At 47.5% G+C, this 24,823-nt stretch overlaps 1 protein-coding gene across 1 annotated transcript in view; it reads right to left on the bottom strand.

Annotated features, from left to right (window-relative positions):
• Positions 1-9,634: 9,634 nt before the first annotated feature.
• The window catches only part of LOC142570542 (phospholipid-transporting ATPase ABCA3-like), a 117,509-nt gene continuing 102,320 nt past the window's right edge, over positions 9,635-24,823 (bottom strand). Inside the window, exons 25-27 of the mRNA XM_075678914.1 lie at positions 23,786-23,959; positions 21,865-22,078; positions 9,635-10,535 (exon numbers count right to left, since the gene is read on the bottom strand). Coding sequence (XP_075535029.1) covers positions 10,371-10,535; positions 21,865-22,078; positions 23,786-23,959 — 553 coding nt within the window. The 3' untranslated portion in view covers positions 9,635-10,370. The remainder of the gene's footprint in view (positions 10,536-21,864; positions 22,079-23,785; positions 23,960-24,823) is intronic.

Genomic DNA, 24,823 nt, shown 5'->3' with positions numbered 1-24,823 from the left:
CGCCTCCCCAAGCTCGGCCACAGTCCTCACCAACTGCGCGGCCTGGGCCGCCTCCACCTTGACGAAATTTTCAACCTTCGCCTGCAGTGCTACCCGCTTCTCCTGCTCCTCCCTCAGGTTTGCCTTAAGCTCTTCAAACTTAGCCGCCCAATTCCCTTCCAGTTTTTGTACGGCTTCCCTGACGCCCTCGCACGACCTGCACGTGAAGCTAGACCCCACCGCGTCTGCTAAATTCTGGAATTTAGTCTCGTCGAGGAAGCACCAGCGAGGCACTCGTCGCACTGCACTTGCTCCCCGTCCCCCGCGGCCTTCACGTTTTTCGATTTCATCGCTAGGCCTACGTCCCTAGGCCCAACGAGCAAGTTCGCCAAATCACTCACGCAAACCCGACCTCGACCGCTATCCCAAACAAAAACAAAGAATTATCACTCTCTACTCCATGTAAGAATCCGAAGAGCTAGCTGAAAGAACTACCCCCTAGGCCTAACGGGGGAGCCGCCAGACCTAGACAAAGCCGGTACGTTTCCTACTCCTACCAAAAATTCAAAATTTGCGCCCCTACTCCATGCAAAAGAAAACACTTCAAAACACTAGCTAATAAAGATAAAAGAGTACTTAGCTACGAACGAAGTCGCTGCAGCCTCGTCCACAGGAGCGTCCGCGAGCCACGACCGCGGTGAATGCCGAATGCCGTGGCGAAAGCCACGAATGCCGTATCTCCCGGCCTACACTGCCGCCGTGAGGTCGCTGCATTGTCAGTTTCCTCGTTTGAAGATGTGCTTTCACGTTTTTTTGAGAGGGCGCGTGACCGCGATCGCGTTACTGCCATGCAAGCTCCACTGGCAGAGAACGACCGGCCCTCCTTTTCTAAAAGCTGCTCCGATTTGTTTGAAAAAAAAATATGAAAAGTGTTTGGGTAAACTTGGACTCACAGCTGCCTCCGTTTGCAACCTTCCAAACGCGCCCTCGAGGGTTACCTTGGCAAATGGCAAGCACGCGCTCTGCTCTTCTGCGACTTGTCTGGTCCAGGCGCATTGTCCTGTATAGTCTCCGGGAGAAACACAGCACGGATGGGTAACATCCATGGTGGTGGCTGAATCGCGAAGTGCCCTGCCCCTTTTCCTGTTTACCACAACATCCTGCATATATGGCTCGAGAAGCCTCAAATTTTCGTCCGACTGGCTAATGCTGGCGAACGCGATTTGCTCCATGCAATTTGAGGAAATATGGCCTTTCTTTCTGCAAGGGAAGCAGATGATTGGTCTCCGGGCCTCGAAAGCGCGCACTACGTCTGCCTTAGCTTTAGCAGCCCCAGCCGACTGGGCTGTCTCTGCTAGCCCATCCCTCACCACCTCCGCCTTAGTGCATACACCCTTGCTGAACTCGTCACTCGTGGATAATGTCTTATTCGGCAAAACTGGGTTGTGAGGGGAAAAACGCTTTTCAGAATAGTCCTTTGTTTCTAGCCTATCTTCCTGAATCGGTTTTCCTTGGAAGTTTCGGCGCGTGTAATATTCCTCCGCGAGCTGGGCTGCCTTCTCTTGGTCTGCCTCTGGGAGCCTGTCCTGATGCCAAAGTCTAACTTCGTCTCGAAGAACTCGCAAAAACTTCTCCAGTGATATGCATTCAAGCACCTTGTCTAGGTTGCCATACAATTCTGCCCTTTTGAGCCACTCTTTTAAGTTTGACTTAAACTCGTACGCGAACTCAGTAAGCGACTCGTTGCCCCTTTTTGCCTGTCTAAACCGCTGTCGTAATGCCTCGGCAGAGAGGCGGTATTTGCGAAGGAGCGCGGCTTTTACCTTTCCATAGTTCTCGTAGTATTCTTTAGACAAACGTGCTAGAACTTCCGCGGCCTCTCCTGGGACAACCGAAAGGTGTTTTTGAGACCAAAGGCTTTCGTCCAGCCCAGTCTTTTCACACATGCGTTCGAAATTCACGAGAAAAAGTGCGATATCACCGCCTATATTTTACGGTAACATCAGGTCCTGTATTCTCAGTTTAGGCGTATCGTCTCCACCGGAAAGTGGACTTGAGCGCGCCGAGCTGATTCGAATTTGCTCTATTTCCAGTTCTCTCATTATAAGAGCATAATCTCGCTCCTGGCGCCTTTTCTGCTCCTCTGCCTCGTCGCGCCTTTTCTGTTCCTCTTCGCGCATTTTGTTCTCGCTTCTCCTCTGAAGAATTTCTCCCCAAACCTCTTCGACTTCCTCCTCAGTTAACTCTTGTGCCCTCATAACGTCCAGAATGGCTTTCTTTCGCCTTGCCGCGGCAACCGAAATTGCCATCTCCTGACAAACATCAAGCAGGTCCTGTATCCTGAGCTTCTCCATCGTGATCTGACGTCTCGTCTCCGGTTTTTTCTCGAAATTACCTTTGCTTCCGAAGCCGCAGTGAACTAAGACAAAACCACTACAATCCTTTCAGAATACTTGAGCAATGGTCCTTAGCATTTACGTGCGCGACAAAGGTCTGGCGATGCGAAAGGCAAACGTCGGGCACTCGCCCCCTCCAAAGTAGCTGACGCCGGTGGTCCTCGTGGCTGTCGTTGAGCAGTGTAGCGGGCGTTATCTGGCTTCGAATCCCACAGGTTGCCATCCACTGTTGTAACTTCGGGGTGGAGGACGAAAGACCGACTCGTTCCGTAGACGAAGAAACGAAAAGCTTTATACAATATTTACTGATAGTGGATAGTGGATAGCGCCTCAGACCGACTGGGCGGCTGCAAGCGACTCTCTCCTCACAATGGGCCGGTTCATCCATAAATCCCTTCGGCGACGCCTCCTCGGCAGGAACTTGTTTGGGCGAGTTCTCGTCGGCAAGTACCAGGTGGGGCAGGGTGATGACCTCGCCCACGTGGAATTCTTGATTCGTCGCGGAGATGGCTGGGCGCCGCGGAGATGGCGCTTCTTCAAGTCGCCTCCCGTGTCGAATTCTTGATTCATCGAGGAGAAGTGGGTGCTTTCGTCGCATCGTGGTAGCCACGTGGTGCAGGTAGTAAGGCAGCTACCATCGCCTCGTGGTCGCCACGTGGTCTCCACGTGGCCGCCATGTAGTACTCTTACTATGGCACAACAGTGCGGGAAGTGACTGCGTACATGTAACTAAAACAGTCCACTATATGACAACGTGTGGTTATCGCAAGTACACCAATGACGCAATTACGTCCCGCGACCCATCCACACAAGTGATCGGTGCAAATGCGTCCTTGTTGCAGCGTTTTCCAGTTACGAAGATGTTGATGACCAAATTGCGATACACAAATGAACAGAAACGTTCCCTAATTCAAGCAGAGGAGCGCGACTGCTTTAAGTCCCCTTCAATTTTTGTTCCCGAACCGGCGTCGCTGAAAGGAGTTCTTTCTTGACTCTTCTTCGTGAGTCTGCATCAATCATACCGCTACGCAGACCAGTGATGAAAACTTGTAAAAATTGCAAGCGTGAGTAACGGAACCGTATAAGACGTCGTACTTCTGCATTCATGTAATATCACTTTCAGTCGTGTCTGTAAATACATGCCTGTACTTTAATGTTCCTTCTATTTAATGTAGTGAGTGCCGTATATATGGGGTTCCTGCAAACGTAATGGATAGCATACGCGCTGCAACTCACTTCGATGGTAATCAGTGCCAACGCGGCTGAGGGCTCACTTTGTGGCGAAACATATACAGTGACTGTTTCTGGTCAGTACATTATAGATAGAAGGTTAGAGTAGGACTTATGTAAAGTGCGCCAAAATAGGCTTCTAAAAAGGCTGAAATAAACCGTAATCAAGCGACAAAAAGCAGAAATGACACGATCTCAATCGCCCGTTTTTTTAGCGTTGCAGTAATATTTATTTATTTATTTATTTATTTATTTATTTATTTATTTATTTATTTACTTATTTATTTATTTATTTATGATACCCTCAGGGTCAACAGACATTACAGAGGGGATATCTCCGATAGTTGTGCTGAGAATCTGGGTTGAATTCGAAATCAATCTTTTTTTTTTCATTCGTTTCGCTTTCTTTCTTGTTTCTATTAATAATTATTTTTGCGTCAGTTTGCATGACATGGCGAAAACGCTTTGCGCATCCTACGTGCATCTAAGAAGGAAATATCACAGAAAGCGCTGCACCCTCACTGCTGCTGGACAGCGACACGCATCGGACAGTGGGGCCACGTGTTTAGGTAAATTTATTGCGTCGTTCTTACATGCGCTACAGATCACATGTAAAATCATCTTAATAAACGCAGTGTAGAAACTGCACAATAAACCTACTCATATGCATGCTGTGATGGTGCAGTATATCTGGCTGTCGAGTGGCAGTGAGAAAGCGGCAATTTCTGGCCTTTGCCAGATAGGTACTAGCAGCGACGACGTTTTCCATAAGGATATAAGGGTATAAGGGTGTATAACGGTAAATCAAATTTTAATTTATTTCTGGGATTTTACGCGACAAAACCACCATATGAAGCTCGCCGTAGTGGGGTACTCCGGATTAATTTGGTTAACCTGGGGTTCATTAACATGCGCCCAATGCATGGTACACGGGTGTTTCCTGCATTTCCCCCTCATCCAAACGCGGCAGCCTTGACAGCGATTTGATCCTGTGACCCCGGGTCCAACAGGAAAACACCGAAGCTAGTATGCCGAGAAGGGACGGGGGGGGGGGGGAGGGGTGTATGTCAAACGGGCGACCGTAAAGTGGCAATCAGAAATGCTACAGCTTCGACAACGCTGAAACTTACAGAGGTGCTTTTCCATGTGTTGTACTGACCACCGCCTCAAAACGTTTCAGGCCCTTTCCGCATTACTTTTGTTAATTTCGGCGTTGAGACGTCCCATTTTTGTGCACTTTATGTACATTCTGCTCTAGAATTTAGTCCTGCAACACATTTAACGCCTACATCCACTTTTAAACGCGCTTTTCTTAAGTATAGCGATGCTTGCGCCGGGCTAGCACTGATTGCCGTCGAAGTAGATTCCACTTAGCACATTTGATGGCGGGAAGGTATGCGTGTAGCATCGGCAGCGTCTTGCGTATTCTGGCCTCGGTACTCTAAAGGCAGCGCGAAGCTTCGCAGAATGCGGTCGCGGTGGAGCTTTCTCCTTATGTATTGGCCCTCTCTTTAACACGACAAACTGGACGGTTTGCGCGTACCTCCGGCGTAGCGCTAGATACTTTGATTATAATTACCAGCAATATAGTAGGGTCTATATTGTTCATAATCGTCATATTTATTGTCTCATTAGTTCAATGTCACTGTAAAGACATAACAATGTGAACCAATGAAAACGATGACCAATTTTTTTTTTGTCGCATTAGTTCGTTTTGGCACCCATTGGTCAAGCTTGTCAAGGACAGAATTATGGTACATCGGGAAAGTATACACAAAAGTCATGAACAAATTCTAAACGAGAACTACCCACATATTGGGCCTTTTCTCGGCAATCTCATGGGCGCCGCCATGTTTCATCACGTGGCGACGCATCCATTGCATGTCTCAGCTGCCTCTGTGTTTACGTTGGGTGTGCTTAACACCTGGTGCAGCTCAGCAAACCTCTATTTTGACTGATATCGTAGACGGCGGCTGGGTGGACGACACGAGGCTTTGGTCACAGCTTCAGAGGACATGTAAGCACTTTCAATGCTCATTACGAATTGTCTAAGCAGCGCAAGCTGGGTATACGGTGCTGGAACGTAAAGCGGGGCTAGAAAGTTATTCCAAGCTCTCCATACTTCCCGCTTATTAAATCAGAATCGGTGTGTTTGACTCTTCTTTCTTTATTAGGCAATTACTTTGAATCAATTCCTCACCATATTTCTGGCTCCAAAAACGTTCCTTGGTGCGGTCGCTATCTGATTTTTTATTTTCTGCCTAATTACTCGTAGGTGTGCTTAGTTGCTATAGATATCTAGTTGCTGCGCACAAGGCTTGGAATGTAGGTTATCTGTAGTTTGCAATAGCTTGTGGCAAAGACTTACTATCGCTCACTCGTTCACATTGGGGACTGTCACGAAACGTTCAGCTTCGAACATTCGTGTGCGTCTACACACGCGTAGTCACCGTCACCCATGCTTCGGCGTACTGATTTAAGAGTGAGGCCATTCACTCATTCTTCATACGGGAGCGATACAGCGATACAGTGGGCGTAAGTTTGTGTTTGAGCTGGAGTGGATACGTGTAGATAAATTGCGAGTAACTTCATGTGCCAGGAAGTGGCGATACTCCATAACGCCTCTGTTTAGCGTATGGTACGCACTTTTGTAAACTTTCCGGGGTTGAAGTCCCTTCCTTGAGGTAAGCGATACAATGCTGGTGGAAGAGTTTTTTTTTTTTTTCATCCTCGAGGAAAGCCGTGAACCGCGAAGGGTTGGCTGGCAACACAGCCAATTCTTGAGTAGCAGTGGTCCGCGAACTTGGTCACACAGACTCATTCCATTCCTTATTATGCCAGTCACTATCTTTGCAGCCAACCACTGCACATGCCCTCCCTCTACCGTTCTCCATTTTTCCACCGCGAATGGAGCGCAGTGCGTTAGCGAACACCCAGTTGCGTTTCCGACATCTTATCCCATACAAGCTGGGCAGAAGCAGTAATGGTTTTGCATTCGTGCGCATTCGCTGAGACAACGTGTGGTGCGCTGCCGGAAGCGCCATGTCGTTCCTCCCCCCCCCCCCCTCCCCCAGAACAAACTGCCCCACGAAAAGGTTCAATGGAAGAACAACAAAATTACTGCGCGACGTGTTACTTATGAACGAATTCACTAGTGTTTCTGGTAGCACCTTAAATTCACATGAATAATATAAAAAAATAGAATTCCTGCCATCCTTTTATACTGTTAACGATAGGAAATACCCACCATGGTAGTGTGTAGTAGTTATGACGGTGGGCTGCTAAACCCGAGAATGCGGGATCAAAACGCGGACGCGGCGGCTGCATCTTAATTGGCGCTAAATGCCAAAACGCCTATGTACTATAGATTAGGTGCAGCTCAGAGAAACCAAGGTGATCAGAATTGATCTGCAGTCCCTGGCTAGGGCACGACTCAGAGTTTTGGCACGTGAAACCTCATAATTTATTTCAAATAAATCAATAGGAAGCACCGAACCACTATAATAGAAATCGCCTTTGAAACTAAACAAATTTTAATCGATAACTTGGTTGAACAATTGCGTAACGAGAGAATTTCTACACATATCATATATGTTAATGGAGGGTAAAACGCAATACTTAGTCTGAAGACATTATTCTTTCGATAAGCGAGTCGCGAATTCCACAGAAACGAATTTTACAGATAGATGTCCGACGGTTTACTTTGCGAAAATGAAAACCGATAACAAGGGAATTTTTTCATGGATCTGCTGAAGATGTGTTATAGTTTATTGCGTTATTATTTAGTGGTAACCTTAATCAATCACGATGATTCGTTTACTACATTACTGAACATTTCGTGCGGAAGCGTATTTCTTGTCGATACGTGCGTATACTATCGCAGAAAATAAGCATGTCGCACACTATACGGCGACACTTCGTCCACAAGCGCGCACTGCTTACTGGATTTGAACAACATGGTAGAGTTGAAGGGGGTACTGACGTCGTATTTTGATTTATTCATATTTTGCGGTTAATCAAGGTCCGAGACATCTAATCACTATAAAGAATCCGCCTCTTTCATTTTCCTGTGCTGCCCTCTGCCGCACGCCGCTGAAAACGTTTTGGAAGGGTCCTGGGGCTTTCGCCGGTTGATTTGTGTACCTGCGCCTACGTTGAGTGCGCGTCGGTTGTGGGTTTCGTGGATTGCGAATAATTATTAATGGCTTCTTCGAGACAGCATGTACTTCCTGAAGTCATTTAGCACTCAATGACTACTGGGTGAGCAAGCCTGAGTGCGCTGTTCTGCAAACAGAGCGGCCGATAAAGGCGCGCTGAGTTCCGTTTGGCGGCACGGCAGCCTTGGAATTCCTCACTGATTTTTGCACTTGGACGTCACTTTTCGTATTCTTTTTACGCATTATTTAGACGTTTCGCAGATTCAAAAAGACTTCGAGCGCAGCCTTCTGCGTCGGATTTATTAAAGTAGTGCTCTTGTTTACGTCGACATCTACAGCCGCAGGTCGTTGTTATCGTCAAATACTGTGGAAAAGGTCCATCGCTGATATGAAATAGTGTCAAAATGTAGCAAAACATGCATATCTGCGCATATGTGCCATGTTGTTACACCCTGAGACGAGTCAATATATGAGTGGCCGAACCACTTAACAATGGCAACTGTGATCCAGATACATATATTACGGGCTGTTAATTTATTCTCGGTTTTCTTTACCACCATCATACTTACAGTTTTAGCGTGCCATAGAACATTATTAGAAAAAACTGTGCTCGCATAAGTGCTCATTTGTAGACCATGTTGTTCTCACGAAAACGCGCGGATGCCACCGCTCACACGGCGTTGGTATAAATGAGCGAGGCGGTTGCTTATGCTGCTGTATACCGAATACACCGTCTCTTGTTTGCCGCTTGATGCAGAGGCAAACAGTGCATCTCTGAAATTGAGAAATGTGTAGGCAAAGCAACACATACAGGTCCACCCATATACGTAGCGAAGGCGGCCGACAGCCTACAGGTACAGTGACGTACAGATGCTGGCACAGCGCTTTGTCGCCGTTTACCGCTTCTTGTGTACGCGCCGTGGGAAGTGAAGTGTAGCTGATTTCAAATCGCTAAGGCCAGAACTGAACTATACAAGCAGTTTCGTTCGACCTAAATGCTTACATTTCAGTTCAGGTCCACCGGTAGCGAGTGCACGAACTCGATGGCGCCAGGTTAACCTTCGCTGAACAGGATGGACATTGGCTGAAACTTCGTGGGCACGGCTTGAGAGGGTTAAAGTTTGTGCATTTCAACTTGGTATGCGTGCTGGACTCATTTTGAGCACGACTAATTATATATACAAGCGAAGACGCTGTCGTTATTGTTTTGTTCGGTCGAACAATGGTCGGCACGCTGATTTTGCTGGTGCCTTCGACAAGAAAGCCTGTCGCAGTACAACTCGCGCTCGTCGGTTGCGTCGTTGTCGACCTGGTATGATAAAAAGGTTTCAGTGACGCACAATAGTCGGTCAATCATTGGAGTGAGCGTCTTGTCGGTCTCGTATCGACCCAGCGTTGCCGCGCCTTACCAGTGCGCGCAGTCAGGAACGCGCTGCCACCACTAGCAAGTAAGGACCGACGCTGCAAAAGCATTTCGTCAGCAACGTGATTTACTTAAGTGTCGCCCAAGTGCAACGCACGGGTTTTTCGTTAAATTAGCGAGCCATTCATGAAAGCCGGCAACTACCTGGCTCAAGGTGCAGTCCCGACAACTCGGACGATGCCCTGGCCGTTTTCGCTTTTAATCTGGAGCTGCGGTCTTACGCTACGCACGTTTTCGGCACTGCATCGACATCGAGCTACCAGTAGAGTTTCAACGTGGTTCACGGCACGAGTGTTTGCAGCAGTGCGCGTCCGAGCATTTTTTTTTTTTCGGGGGACTTTCCGGCGCGCGGCCACGCGCGCGTCCCTTCCAAAACGTTTCGCGACTAATCCGCTAGGGCAGGGCGCATGCGCCGTGGAGCCGTGAAAGAAGTGATTAGAAGCCTCAGAGTACCGTAAATTTATTATTTTAGCTATTTATTAAATTAGTAGATATGGTCAAGAAGAAGCAAGACATTGCGACTTTTGGCGCTAGCACGGGCTCACTAGGTCACCTCGTATGCTGCTACTTTTTTTTAGGGCCGTTGTACAGCATAGCGGACCGAGTGAGCCACAGTTGGTTTAACAATGTCGCGATGTACTACTGCGCCTATATACTGTGTCGTGACGTCCCGATACAGCAATGTCCTGAATACGGAAGCAGAACTGACTATAGGAAGGCTAATGCATTAAATTAACAACGTCGATATGAGTCTTTTCGTCATTCTCTTCAAGGTTTAGAGATGTAGGACTTTCATTTGATCCGAGTAATGAGTAGTGAGAAATGCCACGTCAGCACACATTTAAGTTTGCCGTCAGAACCGAGTGCCCGGTCCAACGTGTATCGGCCACACATTCGCTACTTCCACGTGGCACACGCTCCCATCTTCATCTGGAGCTACTACATACATCCAGCTCCTCGTTCTCTGTATTTCTTAAAAAGTAGCAACGTATCGCAGCAAGCACCACCTTAAGAGGTAAAACGAACGCAATTCAATGCAAATTTAACAGCAAATATTAGTGCAGTGTCACACCCCTAAAAGCATCTACATTATATCGAGAACGAGCAGACTTGTTCGATTGCATTAGTCTACGACGAGGCGTACTATATATGAAAGTGCCCATTGCATAGCACAATGGTTCGCATTCATGCGCTGCCTTTGCCTACGGTCGCAAACTCCGTGAATACGTCTTCTAGAGTCGTCGGTGAGAGCCAGATATCGTCCAGCTGTAAAGCGACCTTCAGTTCCTCAATTTTGCTGTAGATGGTTCCCCACGAGAGACTTTTGTCCAACTGGTATTCGTGCCTTCCCTGCGGAAAAGAGTATATAAACACAACGGTGCTGTGAGCAGGCTACCAGGCTTTATATTAGTGATCTTTTTATTGAATCGTGCCTCATTGCTACTTTTTCAGCAACATGCGTAGTCATCTTAATTGTTATTCAATGTAGTAAATAAACTTCACCGCACATATCAGGTACTTAACCATGCAAAGAGCGCCTAGTGACAGGAGAAGCCACTGATGTGCTTGTAAACTGTCTCACATTCCATTAATAGCGAAGCAAGCAATGTGTTCGTTAAAACGGAAAACAGATCACGCGACCCGCCGTGGTGACTCAGTGGGTAGGGCGTTGCGCTCTTCAGTACGAAAGGTTACTGGCTCAATTATTCCTGGCGGCTTTGTTAATTCCGGTGGGGCGTTGAATGTTTTTGTGTACCGTGATTTGGGTACCCCTAGTACCCGGACAGGCCGCCATTGGAATCTGAACCTGGCAACGTTTAACGTTAGAACGCTATCTAGTGAGGCGAGTCTAGCAGTGTCATTGGAGGAATTAGAGGGTAGTAAATGGGATATAATAGGGCTCAGTGAGGTTAGGAGGACAAAAGAAGCATATACAGTGCTAAAAAGCGGGCATGTACTGTGTTACCGGGGCTTAGCGGAGAGACGAGAACTAGGAGTCGGATTCCTGATTAATAAGGAAATAGCTGGTAACATACAGGAATTCTATAGCATTAACGAGAGGGTGGCAGGTCTTGTTGTGAAACTTAATAAGAGGTACAAATTGAAGGTGATACAAGTCTATGCCAATACATGCAGTCATGATGACCAGGAAGTCGAAAGCTTTTATGAAGACGTGGAATCGGCGATGGGTAAAGTCAAAACAAAATACACTATACTGATGGGCGACTTCAATGCCAGGGTAGGCAGGCTGGAGACAAGTCAGTGGGGGAATATGGCATAGGCTCTAGGAATAGCAGAGGAGAATTATTAGTAGAGTTTGCAGAACAGAATAATATGCGGATAATGAACACCTTTTTCCGCAAGCGGGTTAGTCGAAAGTGGACGTGGAGGAGCCCGAATGGTGAGATTAGAAATGAAATCGATTTCATACTCTGCGCGAACCCTGGCATCATACAAGATGTAGACGTGCTCGGCAAGGTACGCTGCAGTGACCATAGGATGGTAAGAACTCGAATTAGCCTAGACTTGAGGAGGGAACGGAAGAAACTGGTACACAAGAAGCCAATCAATGAGTTAGCGGTAAGAGGGAAACTAGAGGAATTCCGGATCAAGGTACAGAACAGGTATTCGGCTTTAACTCAGGAAGAGGACCTTAGTGTTGAAGCAATGAACGACTATCTCATGGGCATCATTAAGGAGTGCGCAATAGAAGTCGGTGGTAACGCCGTTAGACAGGAAACCAGTAAGCTATCGCAGGAGACGAAAGATCTGATCAAGAAACGCCAATGTATGAAAGCCTCTAACCCTACACCTAGAATAGAACTGGCAGGACTTTCTAAGTTAATCAACAAGCGTAAGACAGCGGACATCAGAAACTATAATATGGATAGAATTGAACAGGCTCTCAGGAACGGAGGAAGCCTAAAAACTGTGAAGAAGAAACTAGGAATTGGAAAGAATCAGATGTGTGCGTTAAGAGACAAAGCCGGCAATATCATTACTAATATGGATGAGATAGTTCAAGTGGCTGAGGAGTTCTATAGAGATTTATACAGTACCAGTGGCATCCACGACGATAATGGAAGAGAAAATAGTCTAGAGGAATTCGAAATCCCAAAGGTAACGCCGGAAGAAGTAAAGAAAGCCTTAGGAGATATGCAAAGGGGGAAGGCAGCTGGGGAGGATCAGGTAACAGCAGATTTGTTGAAGGATGGTGGACAGATTGTTCTAGAGAAACTGGCCACCCTGTATACGCAATGCCTCATGACCTCAAGCGTACCGGAATCTTGGAAGAACGCTAACATAATCCTAATCCATAAGAAAGGGGACGCCAAAGACTTGAAAAATTATAGACCGATCAGCTTACTGTCCGTTGCCTACAAAGTATTTGCTAAGGTAATCGCAAATAGAATCAGGAACACCTTAGACTTCTGTCAACCAAAGGACCAGGCAGGATTCCGTAAAGGCTACTCAATAATAGACCATATTCACACTATCAATCAAGTGATAGAGAAATGTGCAGAATATAACCAACCCTTAAATATAGCTTTCATTGATTACGAGAAAGCGTTTGATTCAGTCGAAACCTCAGCAGCCGTGGAGGCCTTACGGAATCAGGGTGTAGATGAGCTATATGTAAAGATACTGGAAGATATCTATAGCGGCTCCACAGCCACCGTAGTCCTCCACAAAAAAGCAACAAAATCCCTATAAAGAAAGGCGTCAGACAGGGAGATACGATCTCTCCGATGCTATTTACAGCGTGTTTACAGGAGGTATTCAGAGACCTGGATTGGGAAGAATTGGGGATAAAAGTTAATGGAGAATACCTTAGTAACTTGCGATTCGCTGATGATATTGCCTTGCTTAGTAACTCAGGAGACTAATTGCAATGCATGCTCACTGACCTGGAGAGGCAAAGCAAAAGGGTGGGTCTGAAAATTAATCTGCAGAAAACTAAAGTATTGTTTAACAGTCTCGGAAGAGAACAGCAGTTTACGATAGGTAGCGAAGCACTGGAAGTGGTAAGGGAATACATCTACTTAGGGCAGGTAGTGACCACGGATCCGGATCATGAGACTGAAATAACCAGAAGAATAAGAATGGGCTGGGGTGCGTTTGGCAGGCATTCTCAAATCATGAACAGCAGGTTGCCACTATCCCTCAAAAGGAAAGTGTATAACAGCTGTGTGTTACCAGTACTCACATATGGGGCAGAAACCTGGAGGCTTACGAAAAGGGTTCTGCTGAAATTGAGGACGACGCAACGAGCTATGGAAAGAAGAATGATGGGTGTGACGTTAAGGGATAAGAAAAGAGCAGATTGGGTGAGGCAACAAACGCGGGTAAACGACATCTTAGTTGAAATCAAGAAAAAGAAATGGGCATGGGCCGGACATGTAATGAGGAGGGAAGATAACCGATGGTCACTAAGGGTTACAGACTGGATTCCAAGGGAAGGGATGCGTAGCAGGGGGCGGCAGAAAGTTAGGTGGGCGGATGACATTAAGACGTTTGCAGGGACAACATGGCCACAATTAGTACATGACCGGGGTAGTTGGAGAAGTATGGGAGAGGCCTTTGCCCTGCAGTGGGTGTAACTAGGCTGATGATGATGATGATGATGATGATGAAGAGGAAGCTTCTCCTCGGGACCAACTCCGACGCGGCCTATTCAAACACATGTAAAACGCAAAAACGTTTTGCTGAGACAACCCCTTAACCGATTTTAATGAAATTTGCTGTATTTGAGAGGTAATGTTAAATTCTAGTGACTGTTGGAAGAGGAATTTCGATTTATTGCCGGAACGTCTTTAAAAACATTTCCGAAAATTCGAAAGTTTAAAAAAAATAGAAGCACGAAGTTTATCAATTAATAGCCCTGCATCAAGAACAGATATCGAGGTTCTGTAAACGGAACCCCTTAGATTATTGAAAGTCGACAAATTCGTTACGTCATTTTATACCTTACGTGAATTTGTTACGTTGTGTACAAGGGTGGGTTCTGCGAAAGCTGTATTTCCATATTACCAAATTTCTTTATCTTCATGTGTTGCATATTAGACTTGTCTGCTTTAGATGTACTATTGGATGCAATTCCCAAAATTTTGATATCATTTATCGTTGCTGAGTTACAGAGTTGTAAACTTAATAGTTCTGTTTTCTGAAAATTTTCAATTTTTGCCAATTTTTAATAAACAATTGACAACCTAAATTAAAAATTCGAAACACACAGTCACTAGACTTTAAGTATTTCTTTTAAATGCAACAAACTTCTTGAAGACGAAGAAGAGCACGGAGCAGACACGTCTCTCACATCGGCTCCGTCTTTTTCGATGTTCCGCTGGCTAATTTTTCGAGGTACGACGATTTCAAGCACATCATCAGATTCGTGAAGTTGCCCAGACTCGACTGATACGAAGTTTCGAGGTGGGAACCAATTTTTGACAATTTTATTGGACTTTCTCTGTTCATCTCACTACGTGCGGAGCTAACCCTAGCGAGGAGCAGGGCCCATTAGGCCTTGCCGGCCTACGTGCCAGGGGGACATGGCAGACTCCCGTATGGAAGAGGAAGAGGACAACAACGAGGAAGATTTCGGTTGGCATGTGGCTACCGGACGACGATCCCGTGCTGGAAAGAAGAGCAGCAACGCGGCGAACGCGACGCCAAGTACCTCGCAAGCGTCCGGCGGAGACGCCGCTACCGGTGGCAGCAAGGGACCCGCCACCAACACCGGCTCGATCAAGTACCGTATAGTCAAGGCCTCAAGGATGCCCCAACTGCCCGAGGAGCCCGAATCTGCCCGAATCTGCCCGAATCAGGCCACGAGGAGGGCTAAACTTGAGCAAAGTAAGTACCACCGCTATTGGAACTGCAGTGATCGAGGCTTCAGGCCTAACGGCAGAGCAAGCAAGTGAAGACATGGTGTGCCCCAACTTCACGCAAAATATCGTGGTGGTGAGCACGCCTGAACCAGACCATGCGGCAAGGTAAGTGAGAATGAAGTCCTTCAAAATCGTGGACACGGAGTACGAGGTCAGTGCGTACGAGACGGCCCCGCACGCCACGTGCAAAGGGGTGATTAGACAAGTCGACATCAGGGACTCCCAGTCTACTATCACAAGGAATATCGTGCATGAGCGCAACCCGCTCGCTTTGGCCGCAAAGCGCATCAAGACGTCGGGCTCAGTCATCGTCCTCTTCGATGGACTGAAAGTGCCAAACTTTGTGCGCTACGGGCCGACCTTGTTGAGATGTTATCTCTACAGGAAACAATTTGATGTGTGCTTTACTTGTGGTAGGGTAGGACACCGCTCGGACGTGTGCCCCACGCCGGACTCTGTTCAGTGTAGAGGGTGTGGAGCCCCCAACCCACGAGCGGACCACGTTTGCACGCCCAAGTGCAAGTTCTGTGGAGGAGACCATCCCACCGGAGACAAGACGTGCAAGCAGAGATTTCAAACACCCTATGTGGTACGAGCTCGCCGAAGGGAACGTGCCCGGTCACGATCGGCCACGAGGGAGAGAAGCCGCTCCAAGTCGGGAGGATCGCAGGTGCAAAGGGAACGCGCCCGGTCGCGATCGGCCGCGAGGGAGAGAAGCCGCTCCAAGTCGGGAGGACCGCAGGCGTGCTTAGAAGATGGAACACCTGGTGCCAAGCCGACAGTTGGGACCGCCTGGGCGGATAAAGTCAAAGGTACGGTGAGAATCGTTGGTGGCGCCACTACGCCGGCGGTGACTGAAAGCAATGATGCCAGAATAGAACAGTTAATTAGGGAGGTAAACTCTTTGCGTAAAGCTAATGAAGAGCTGACCAAACAGGTAGCAGAACTGAAAAAGAAGGCACAGCCGAGCACTGCCAGCGTAGCAGTAGCCCGACCAGTAGGTCAACGCAACGAACCAAGCGAGGGAGATAACTCCCCCGCCCCGAAAAAAAGAGCAGTAAGCCCCGAAACTGACTCGGTTTTCTCAGTCCTCAGCGAGCTGAAAGAGGTAATCAAAGAAATTAGAGAGACGACGGAAAGGACTAACTTTAAAGTGGATAAACTATGGAAATGGAGGTTAACGGCCGAACAGCGATTCAAGAAACTCGAAACGAAATGCGACGACGACGAATTCTTGCCGTCAGAATCAGAAAGCGTAAAATCGCTCTCCGGAACGTCAGGGGGCGCTCCAAAGAGATCGATCGCGGGTAACAGCAAAATTAACCCATTCAATAATCATGGATAGTGCCCACAGTTTTAGTGTGTGGCAGTGGAATTGTCGCGGATTCCACAACAAAAAGGCATCGCTGCGCCAATTAATTAGATCGATGGGGGTCAAACCAAAAGTAATTATGCTGCAGGAAACTTTAGCGGACGAAGTAAAGCTAACCGGGTACAAATCGGTATGTAGAGAAAAAGATTCCGGAAGGGGATTGGCCACCCTCGTTGACAAAAAGCTACCCTTTATCGAACACGATATCCATCTCGGATTGAGTAAAATCGAGTATATCCTCGTAGAAGTCGTACTCAAAAGGCACAAGGGCAGGGCGCAGAGTATCTTCTGCCTGAACATTTATAGCAGTCCCACCTACAAGAAACAAAGCTTTAGGGCACTTTTCAACAAGGCACTCGCAGTCGCAAAGAGCTCCCCGCTCATCATCGGAGGGGACTTTAATGCCCCCTACCAAGCGTGGGGATACGCTTGGAATACAAAGAAAGGTGAGGGGTTATGGAACCTTGCCACGGACCTGGGACTGTGCCTGATCACCGATCCGGCTTTCCCCACCCGCTGTGGCACGTCCACGTGCAGGGACTCTACGCCCGACCTAACTTTTGTCAACAACTCGGAACAAGCTAGTTGGGAAAACTCGGGCACCGATCTAGGCAGCGACCACTATATCATACACATAGGTATAGGTATGCCGAAACAAGAGACTAGAACCTTTCGGTGCACGGACTGGGACCTTTTTAGGAAAGTTAGAGCGAAGAGACTAGAATCGGAACCGATAGAAGCGGGCAGACAGTCCTTCCAGACCTGGATCGACCAGCTCGAAGAGGACCTCAGGGAGGCCACTAAAGAAATTAAGACCGAAGAAAACATAGAGAGCATAGACAGTAGGCTCGCGCATCTGATCGAGGCCAAACAATCCATTCTGCAAAGATGGAAAACGCAAAGACTGATCCGAAAGCTCAGGAAAAAGATAGCGTTGCTAAACAGACAGATCGAGGAGCATTCGAGAACGCTCGTGAAACAGCAGTGGGACGAAGTTTGCCACTTGGCAGACGGCAGAATCAAACATGGAGGCAGTTGGAACATCCTCAAACATCTCTTGAACGAGAGCGACACTAAGTCAAACAAGAGAACAGCAATTACAAAACTGGTACATCAAGTCAGCCAGTGCACGACTCAGGAGGTAGTCATGAGACAGCTCGCGGACAAATATCTCCCGCTCGAACAACCGGGCGATAGCGACGAACGCGTGGAGTACATGGGAGGACCGTGCGAGGATATGGACCGCGATTTCACCGAGGGTGAGGTACGGGCCGCCCTCCATGGTCTCTCTAGTAGATCGGCAGCCGGACCCGACGGTATTACCAATAAACTCTTAATGAATCTAGACGATGAGTCGATCACTTTCCTGACGGATCATTTCACCGAGTTGTGGAGAAAGGGAGACTATCCGGAGGAATGGAAGATAGCTAAAACCATCCTCATACCAAAACCGGGCAAACCACTCCATCTGGATAACCTACGTCCAATATCGCTTACATCGTGCATAGGTAAAGCTATGGAACACGTTATTCTTAATAGACTCACTAGATACGTCGAGCAAAATGACATACTCCCGTATAACATGATCGGTTTCCGGCCCGGACTATCGACTCAGGACGCCATGCTCCTGATCAAACACCAGCTCATACACGTTAGCCCGGTGCACGCGAGAGCGATTCTGGGACTAGATGTCGAAAAAGCTTTTGATCGCATAGAGCACAAGGCCATCCTCGAGGTCCTGTCCGAGCTGGGGTTGGGCGAGAGGCTATACAGTGTAGTCAAGGCGTTTCTGGGCGGTAGGCAAGCGAGCCTCACGCTAGGTGAACTAAAATCGAAGGTGATGAACCTGGGAAACAGGGGCACCCCGCAAGGGGCCGTACTTTCGCCCATGCTATTTAATCTAGCAATGACCAGAGTCGCGAGGAAACTGGAGAGTATAGAAGGTATACACTTTGCAATATACGCCGATGATATAACCATATGGAGCGCCAACGGTAACGTAGGGCAAACGGAGACCAGACTGCAGGAGAGCATACACGCCGTGGAAAGCACGCTAGGCGAGATGGGACTCAACTGTTCGGCGGCAAAGTCTGAGCTTTTGGTCCTAAAACATCGACGCAGGGGCCGAAGACCCAGGGGCTACGTCCCCGGGGAGGAACCCAAGATTATGTTACGCTGTCACGACGGATCCGCGATCAGGCAGGTGGAAAATATTAAAGTTTTAGGCTTCCACATAGCAGCGGGAGGTACCAACATGAATGCCATTCAACACATTTCAAACAAGACGGACCAAGTCATCAGATTACTAAGGAGAATAAGCAACAGACACAGAGGCCTGGGTGAGGACAGCGCTCTAAGGCTAGTGCACGCCTTCGCTCTATGTCACTTCACCTACGTGGCAGGTCTATTTAAATGGTCGCAGGCCGAGCTGAACAAGCTAAACACTCTGATCAGAAAGTTAGTGAAGGCTACCCTAGGTATACCCATCAGCACCTCGAACGTGAAGCTCATGAACCTAGGCGTGCACAATACGATAGAAGAGATGGCGGAAGCGCAACAGATGGCGCAGCAGGAAAGACTGACGAAAACGCGAGCGGGCAGGCTTATACTCAAAGCGATAGGGACAGACGCAAATAGATCGATGAACCCGAAGGAATCCGAGGTAGAATTGAGCGGGCAACTTAGAGACGCGATCAGAACCACCCCCCTCCCGAGAAATATGCACCCGGAACACAACGTTAGCAGGAGAAAAGCGAGAGCGAAAGCTTTGTTGAAAGAAATTGAACAGCTAGGACAACAGGCGGCCCTTGTAGACGCTGCCTGGGTCCAAGGCAAAGAGGCCTACACCGCCGTGGTGGTCGACAGCCGGGGCGAGGTACGGGACGCCGTCACCATCTTCACTAAGGATTCCACGGTGGCGGAGCAAGCCGCGATTGCTCTAGCCATCAGGAACCGTAAATGGTCTTTCATCTATAGCGATTCCAAAGCAGCAATTAAGAGCTTTGACAAAGGCTATGTAGCTGGGACTGCGGCTAAAATTATCGACAAGGTCGAAACTATCAAAACAGAAATCCGATGGTTTCCTGCACATATGGGACAAGTGGACGAGACTCGGCCCAACCTCAACAAGGTGACGAACGACCTGGCACGAGGACTTGCTTGCCGTGCCGGTCAGAACCGAACCGACGCCCACTACCATTCCGGGGAACATAAAGATCAGTTACTAACTTACAACGACATCACTAAATATTACTACTTGGGGCGTAGGCAATTCCCTCTGCCACACGTAAAATTGAACAGGGCTCAGGCAGTGACGTTACGTTTACTGCAAACCGGGACGTACCCCACTCCGTATTTCATAAATAAAATTCACCCCGAAAGAGAAATTAGGAAAGAATGTAACGTGTGCGCTGGCATCATTGATATCAGACACATGCTGGCGGGCTGTCCCGCGACTCTCGCCGACCCGGAAGAAAAATGGCTTTACCGGCACAAGTTGATAACAAGCTCTTCATATCAAGATCAGTTACGGGCTGTCCAGAGGGTCCATGATGACGCCATAAGGCTCGGCCTGGCGGTGCCGACGTGGACGCGGCCCACCTCGGTCTGAAAATACCGGGCTTGAGGACACTAATAAAGTTTTGTGAATGAATGAACAAACTTCTTGAGAATTGGTGCAGTGGTTGCCGTGAAAAACTCCCTCTTAAGAACAGCACTTGCTCAAAATTATTTCCGACCACTCCACAATGCGATGTACCTCATGTCTGTGCATACCACGCATGCTTATCTTTGAATGAAGAGTAAACGCAGGGCTTCCTTTTAATATCTAAATATGTCACTACGCGAGCCACAATACGCATCCTAATAGAGTTCGGCAATAAATTTTCTTCGCTTTATTCAAAGCACAGTGACAGTTCAGTACGATTTCGGAGCGTTATACCCCACAATTTATTTATTATTATGAAGGCCACGCATTCACATTTCATTAGCTTAGCGATGTGTTGAACTGTAGAGAAAGAGCGAAACCGTGGCGGGTTATTAGGGGAGAGGGATGGAGATGTGGCCCTAGTGATTTTTACCATCTTGGCTTCTTTAACATACATTCATATAACACATAATATGTTCATATATACATGATTCCTATAATATATAATAAATTCATATATTTCTATAACATAGCCGAACCCACTATCACCGGCTTAGGAGTGAAACAACGTTGCAGCTGAACCGTCACGGTCAGTACGAAAGGTAATCCTTGCAGAGCTGCCACACCTAGCTACTCCCTCGTCCAAGCACAGATACACAAGCCACGGTTTCTTCATCTTGAATTTTGAGCGCGATAACGAAACCAGGTTATAGAAATTATTCTCCTTTTCGCACTGCTTCATTTGCCAACACTGTGCTCTACCTGCGTTATCAGCAGGATCAGTCGGTTTTAAATAGTGGATGATAAGAATTAGAACAGAGCGAAAAAAAACACTATGTTATTCCGGCCTTGTCCCATCGCTTCTTGTATTATTATTGAAATGGATAATACGATAGGTTGGCGCCTTTAAGACGGCACCAGCTACTCCTTTTCACTTAGCAAAGGGGATAAACATGCGCAAAAAGAGAGAACAATGTCACAAAATATGGCACACGTAGAACACTAGATGTATATGAACAATACAGTCCAACAGTGGAATGTGCATGTTTCATCTATTTGAAAACACCTTTTTCCTTCTTGCATATTGTTTTATGCCTGGATGATACGCTCCCGACCGTGCTGGAAGCGCTGCACTTCGATCAGCAGAGCACCACATCTCCTTTCCAAGAGGGCACCCTGCGTAACTTCTGCTATGTGTCTGAATAATTTATTGTTAGAAAAGTCAAATAATGCACATTGTTTTGTGTGCCAGCTTATAGCTTTAGATTATTGTCTCTTTCGTTGCAGCCTATAGTTTTGGGTGAATATTTTCATCCTCTTCGTTTGCCTGTAGGTCCTTTCTTTTTGCTTTGATTTTGTTTCATTGATCAAATGGCGTTTTATATTTTTGAAGTATGCTTCGAATCAGCTCACGTTATTAGAGCTTTCCAAAATGTTCACAGTGTAAGATGGCAGCATGCTTTCTCTCTTCCCGCGAGCCCCTGGACTCCTAAATACTGCTATCTGTCTGAACAGAATGTAGGCCCAGGCTCACGGCACGCGTAAAGCCACGTGGAGCCGCTGTGGTACCAGGAACTGCGCTGCTCTGACATTACGAGGACGGTTAGCACCTCCGGCGGGTACGTACACCCCGAAAATTCAGTAGCGTCAGCAAGAAAAGCAACCTACTAATATTCATCCTGAGCGACAGCATCTCACGTGAAAATATGCTACAGACAGAAAAAAGTGCAAGCTATATAGTAACGGACAAAAGGGCACACCGACACAACTCACCTTGTATACACGCAGGCGCTTGCTCTTCGGCAGTATTTCGTTCACGGCTGAGTCTATCCGTGCTTTGTGTCCGCGTTCTGCGTCGTTTGCGGTGAACGCAAGCGTGCAACCACGGCCGTAGCGCTGCATAATATGGCGTAGCGGTCCGAGGCAGCGAAACTGCCCTTCAGCCATGATGCCCACTCGATCGCAGGCAGCCTCGCACTCTTCCATCCTACGTCGAACAGAGCTTATCACTCGTTCATGCTTTAGCATGAAACAAAGAAACACGGAGCATCTTTCTTTTCAAAAGCAAACAACGATGTATATTTCATGCTGCAACGCCTCAGTCTTTAGGTAGCACTATTCTCCCTTTCTCGCTCTTCGCCTATCGTTATTCTACATGGGGCGCCGCTACGGCTCCCAAAGATTTGAAATTTACCAATACGCGCGCCAAAGACAAACACCTTCTAGTTGTCGTCGTGCTACATATATCGTCAACACTCGTTCGAAAACTGCATTTCTCGCAGTAGATCCTTATTCATGCGTATGTTGGCGTAAACCATGCTACGTGAGAAAACGTTTGCACCTTCTGAGGGAGCTACCGATGAGTACAATCACGTGGAAATCCCACATGACCGCACTACATTAATCACACGTGCGCAATGGCAGGAAAGCACGAGGATGAGAAGGATGGCTGCGAGATGAAAAAAAATGGCGCCACCTTGAAACTTATTTATCTAGGAACTTCAGCCAAGGCAAGCCTGATAAGGCGTCTAGGGGACGCGAGACGCTGGCAAGCACCGCTACGTTTGTTGCCTCTCGACAACAGAAAATACATCTGGACGCGCTATAAACGGGACAGTTTTCACAAATTCCGCTAGGAATATTGACCTGTTTTCATTGCACCCAGGAAAGTTACACCCAGGACAGTTGGGACCATTCGCCACGCCCACGGCACGACGAGGTATGAGCGCACATCAGTGCTGCTCTCTGCATAATATCAATTTTTAGCAGTGTATATCATCAACTTCATTTTCTGGATGTAGTCATTCGTTTCGATAAAATTATGGGTGGGCATGTGTAATTTCGCCTATAAAACTGCGTCTTAAACTGAACAAATTATTGCGCTTCAGTGGATTTAATTACGAAAGTTTACGAACGGAAGTCTTTCATAATTTGTGCAGTCTTCTACGTACAGCGCATACAAAGACAAATAAATGAAACTGTAACGGAATACACACATCGATGTGTGCCATTCTTTCTTTGCGTCTTGTTTTTGTGCGTTGTACATAGAGGATAATAAATCAGCAGCTTTCCCAAGCCCCCATCATAGCAACATTTCTGCATGTTATGAGACGGGTTATCGTGAGCATCATTATTACACTGCTAATGCCGCACAGGAATGGATAACTTGCGCGTGTCGTCACTATGACCAATATGGCACGTTGGATGATGGCGGTGTCATTTTCACTATTACGCGTCATCTTTTCCGTGGAGGAAGGTTAGCTTATTAGAGGCCCGTGCTCTACAGGCTGTGTTGAAGATTGTTGAAGTCACGCGAGACGCCATTGAACGCAGCTGCTCACCGTGGTGGTTCACCAGCATGGCACCTATAGGATGATGTCATGCAAGCCATCGGTAGGGTTAGCCCCACAAAATAACAGCATTAAATGTAGTTTCCACCTGTTTTAGGCAAGGTGTCGTTCGGCGTGACTTCTTTCATTTCGCGTGGCCCGATTACCGAGCTGTTATTCCTGCAAAAGTGTGTTCCTTATGTTACCCGGGGAAGTATAATGTCAATAGGAACACATCTCGCTTCAAGGTGAGAGATTTGTTATCGAGCGGAGTGATACTAGACCTGCCTATAGGCAGAGCTACGCCACACTGACCATTTGCCCTAACTGCATTGACGTCGTGAACACCTAACACGTGATCGTACTTGTGCGACGTCATGACGACCGCTGTACCGCAGGTGGCGCTGATGGCCCTCAGCGCTGCCAGAATATCCCTGCGCGCCATGACATCGACGCCGGCCGAGGGCTCATCGAGGAACACCACGCGTGGCTGGCCAATCAGCGCGGCAGCCACGGACAGCTTCCGTCGGTTGCCGCCACTGAACGAATCGGACGAATGAAACATCTGAAAAGCGCACGACGAAACACTGTCTCCTAGTGAAAACCGTCCGTTATGTCTACCTTTTCAAAAGTCTCTATATAAATGATCAGTCTCGTTTTAATAAAATGCAAGTGCATACGGTGCCCTAGTTTTTCAAAGGTACACTGTGCCCAGCTGGCTACTAGATAAGAGCTTTCTCTAGAAATGCCTGGTCACTGGAAAAGTTCTGGGCGCACTAGAGGATTGAACAGAGTAACTTAGATTTTGCTATGTTTGTCAGCCATAGTAACTCACTAGTTATAACCTTCGTATGCGGACCCCATGCAGCGGGTCCCATTCAGGGTTGTTTTAGAGACTTTGCAAGTGCGCTTGCGTATCGTAATTTCAGTCTAACTCAACGACCACTTAATAGAACAATATAGTCTCATGGTTGCAAAATGTCTATTCCCTTGGTCTCCTGAGTCAGTCTCGTTCACTCTGGAGTAAGGTTCTCGACTTAGGGAGCCTTGACCTATTGAGCCAGCATACTAGAGTTGGTACACAGGCCCAGTAAACTCTGGGCTTTGTCATCAGGATTCCTTTAGCTCGATTCTATACATTTTTTCTCCAACGTTTGTGGCTGGCCGAACATAATATATAATATCGTAGGCGAAGCGGCGCTCCAACTACTAATGGAGCTCGAAAAGGAATATCACTGGAATAGAATTGTTATATATTACACCATCCCGTGCCATTTCAAACTGTTGTAATGACAAGTCCAATTATGTATTCAGTTTAGGAGGTGTTGGACATACGACGCCCTGTTCTCGCGTAGCTCCGCATAACCGCGCGACGGCTAGGTTGCACATTCAGGTACTTAGGT

This window comes from Dermacentor variabilis, chromosome 2 (genome assembly GCF_050947875.1).
Source record: "Dermacentor variabilis isolate Ectoservices chromosome 2, ASM5094787v1, whole genome shotgun sequence".
NCBI lineage: Eukaryota > Metazoa > Arthropoda > Arachnida > Ixodida > Ixodidae > Dermacentor > Dermacentor variabilis.
The sequence above is the reverse complement of the archived record's forward strand: the minus strand, read 5'-3'. Positions and strand labels throughout refer to the sequence as shown.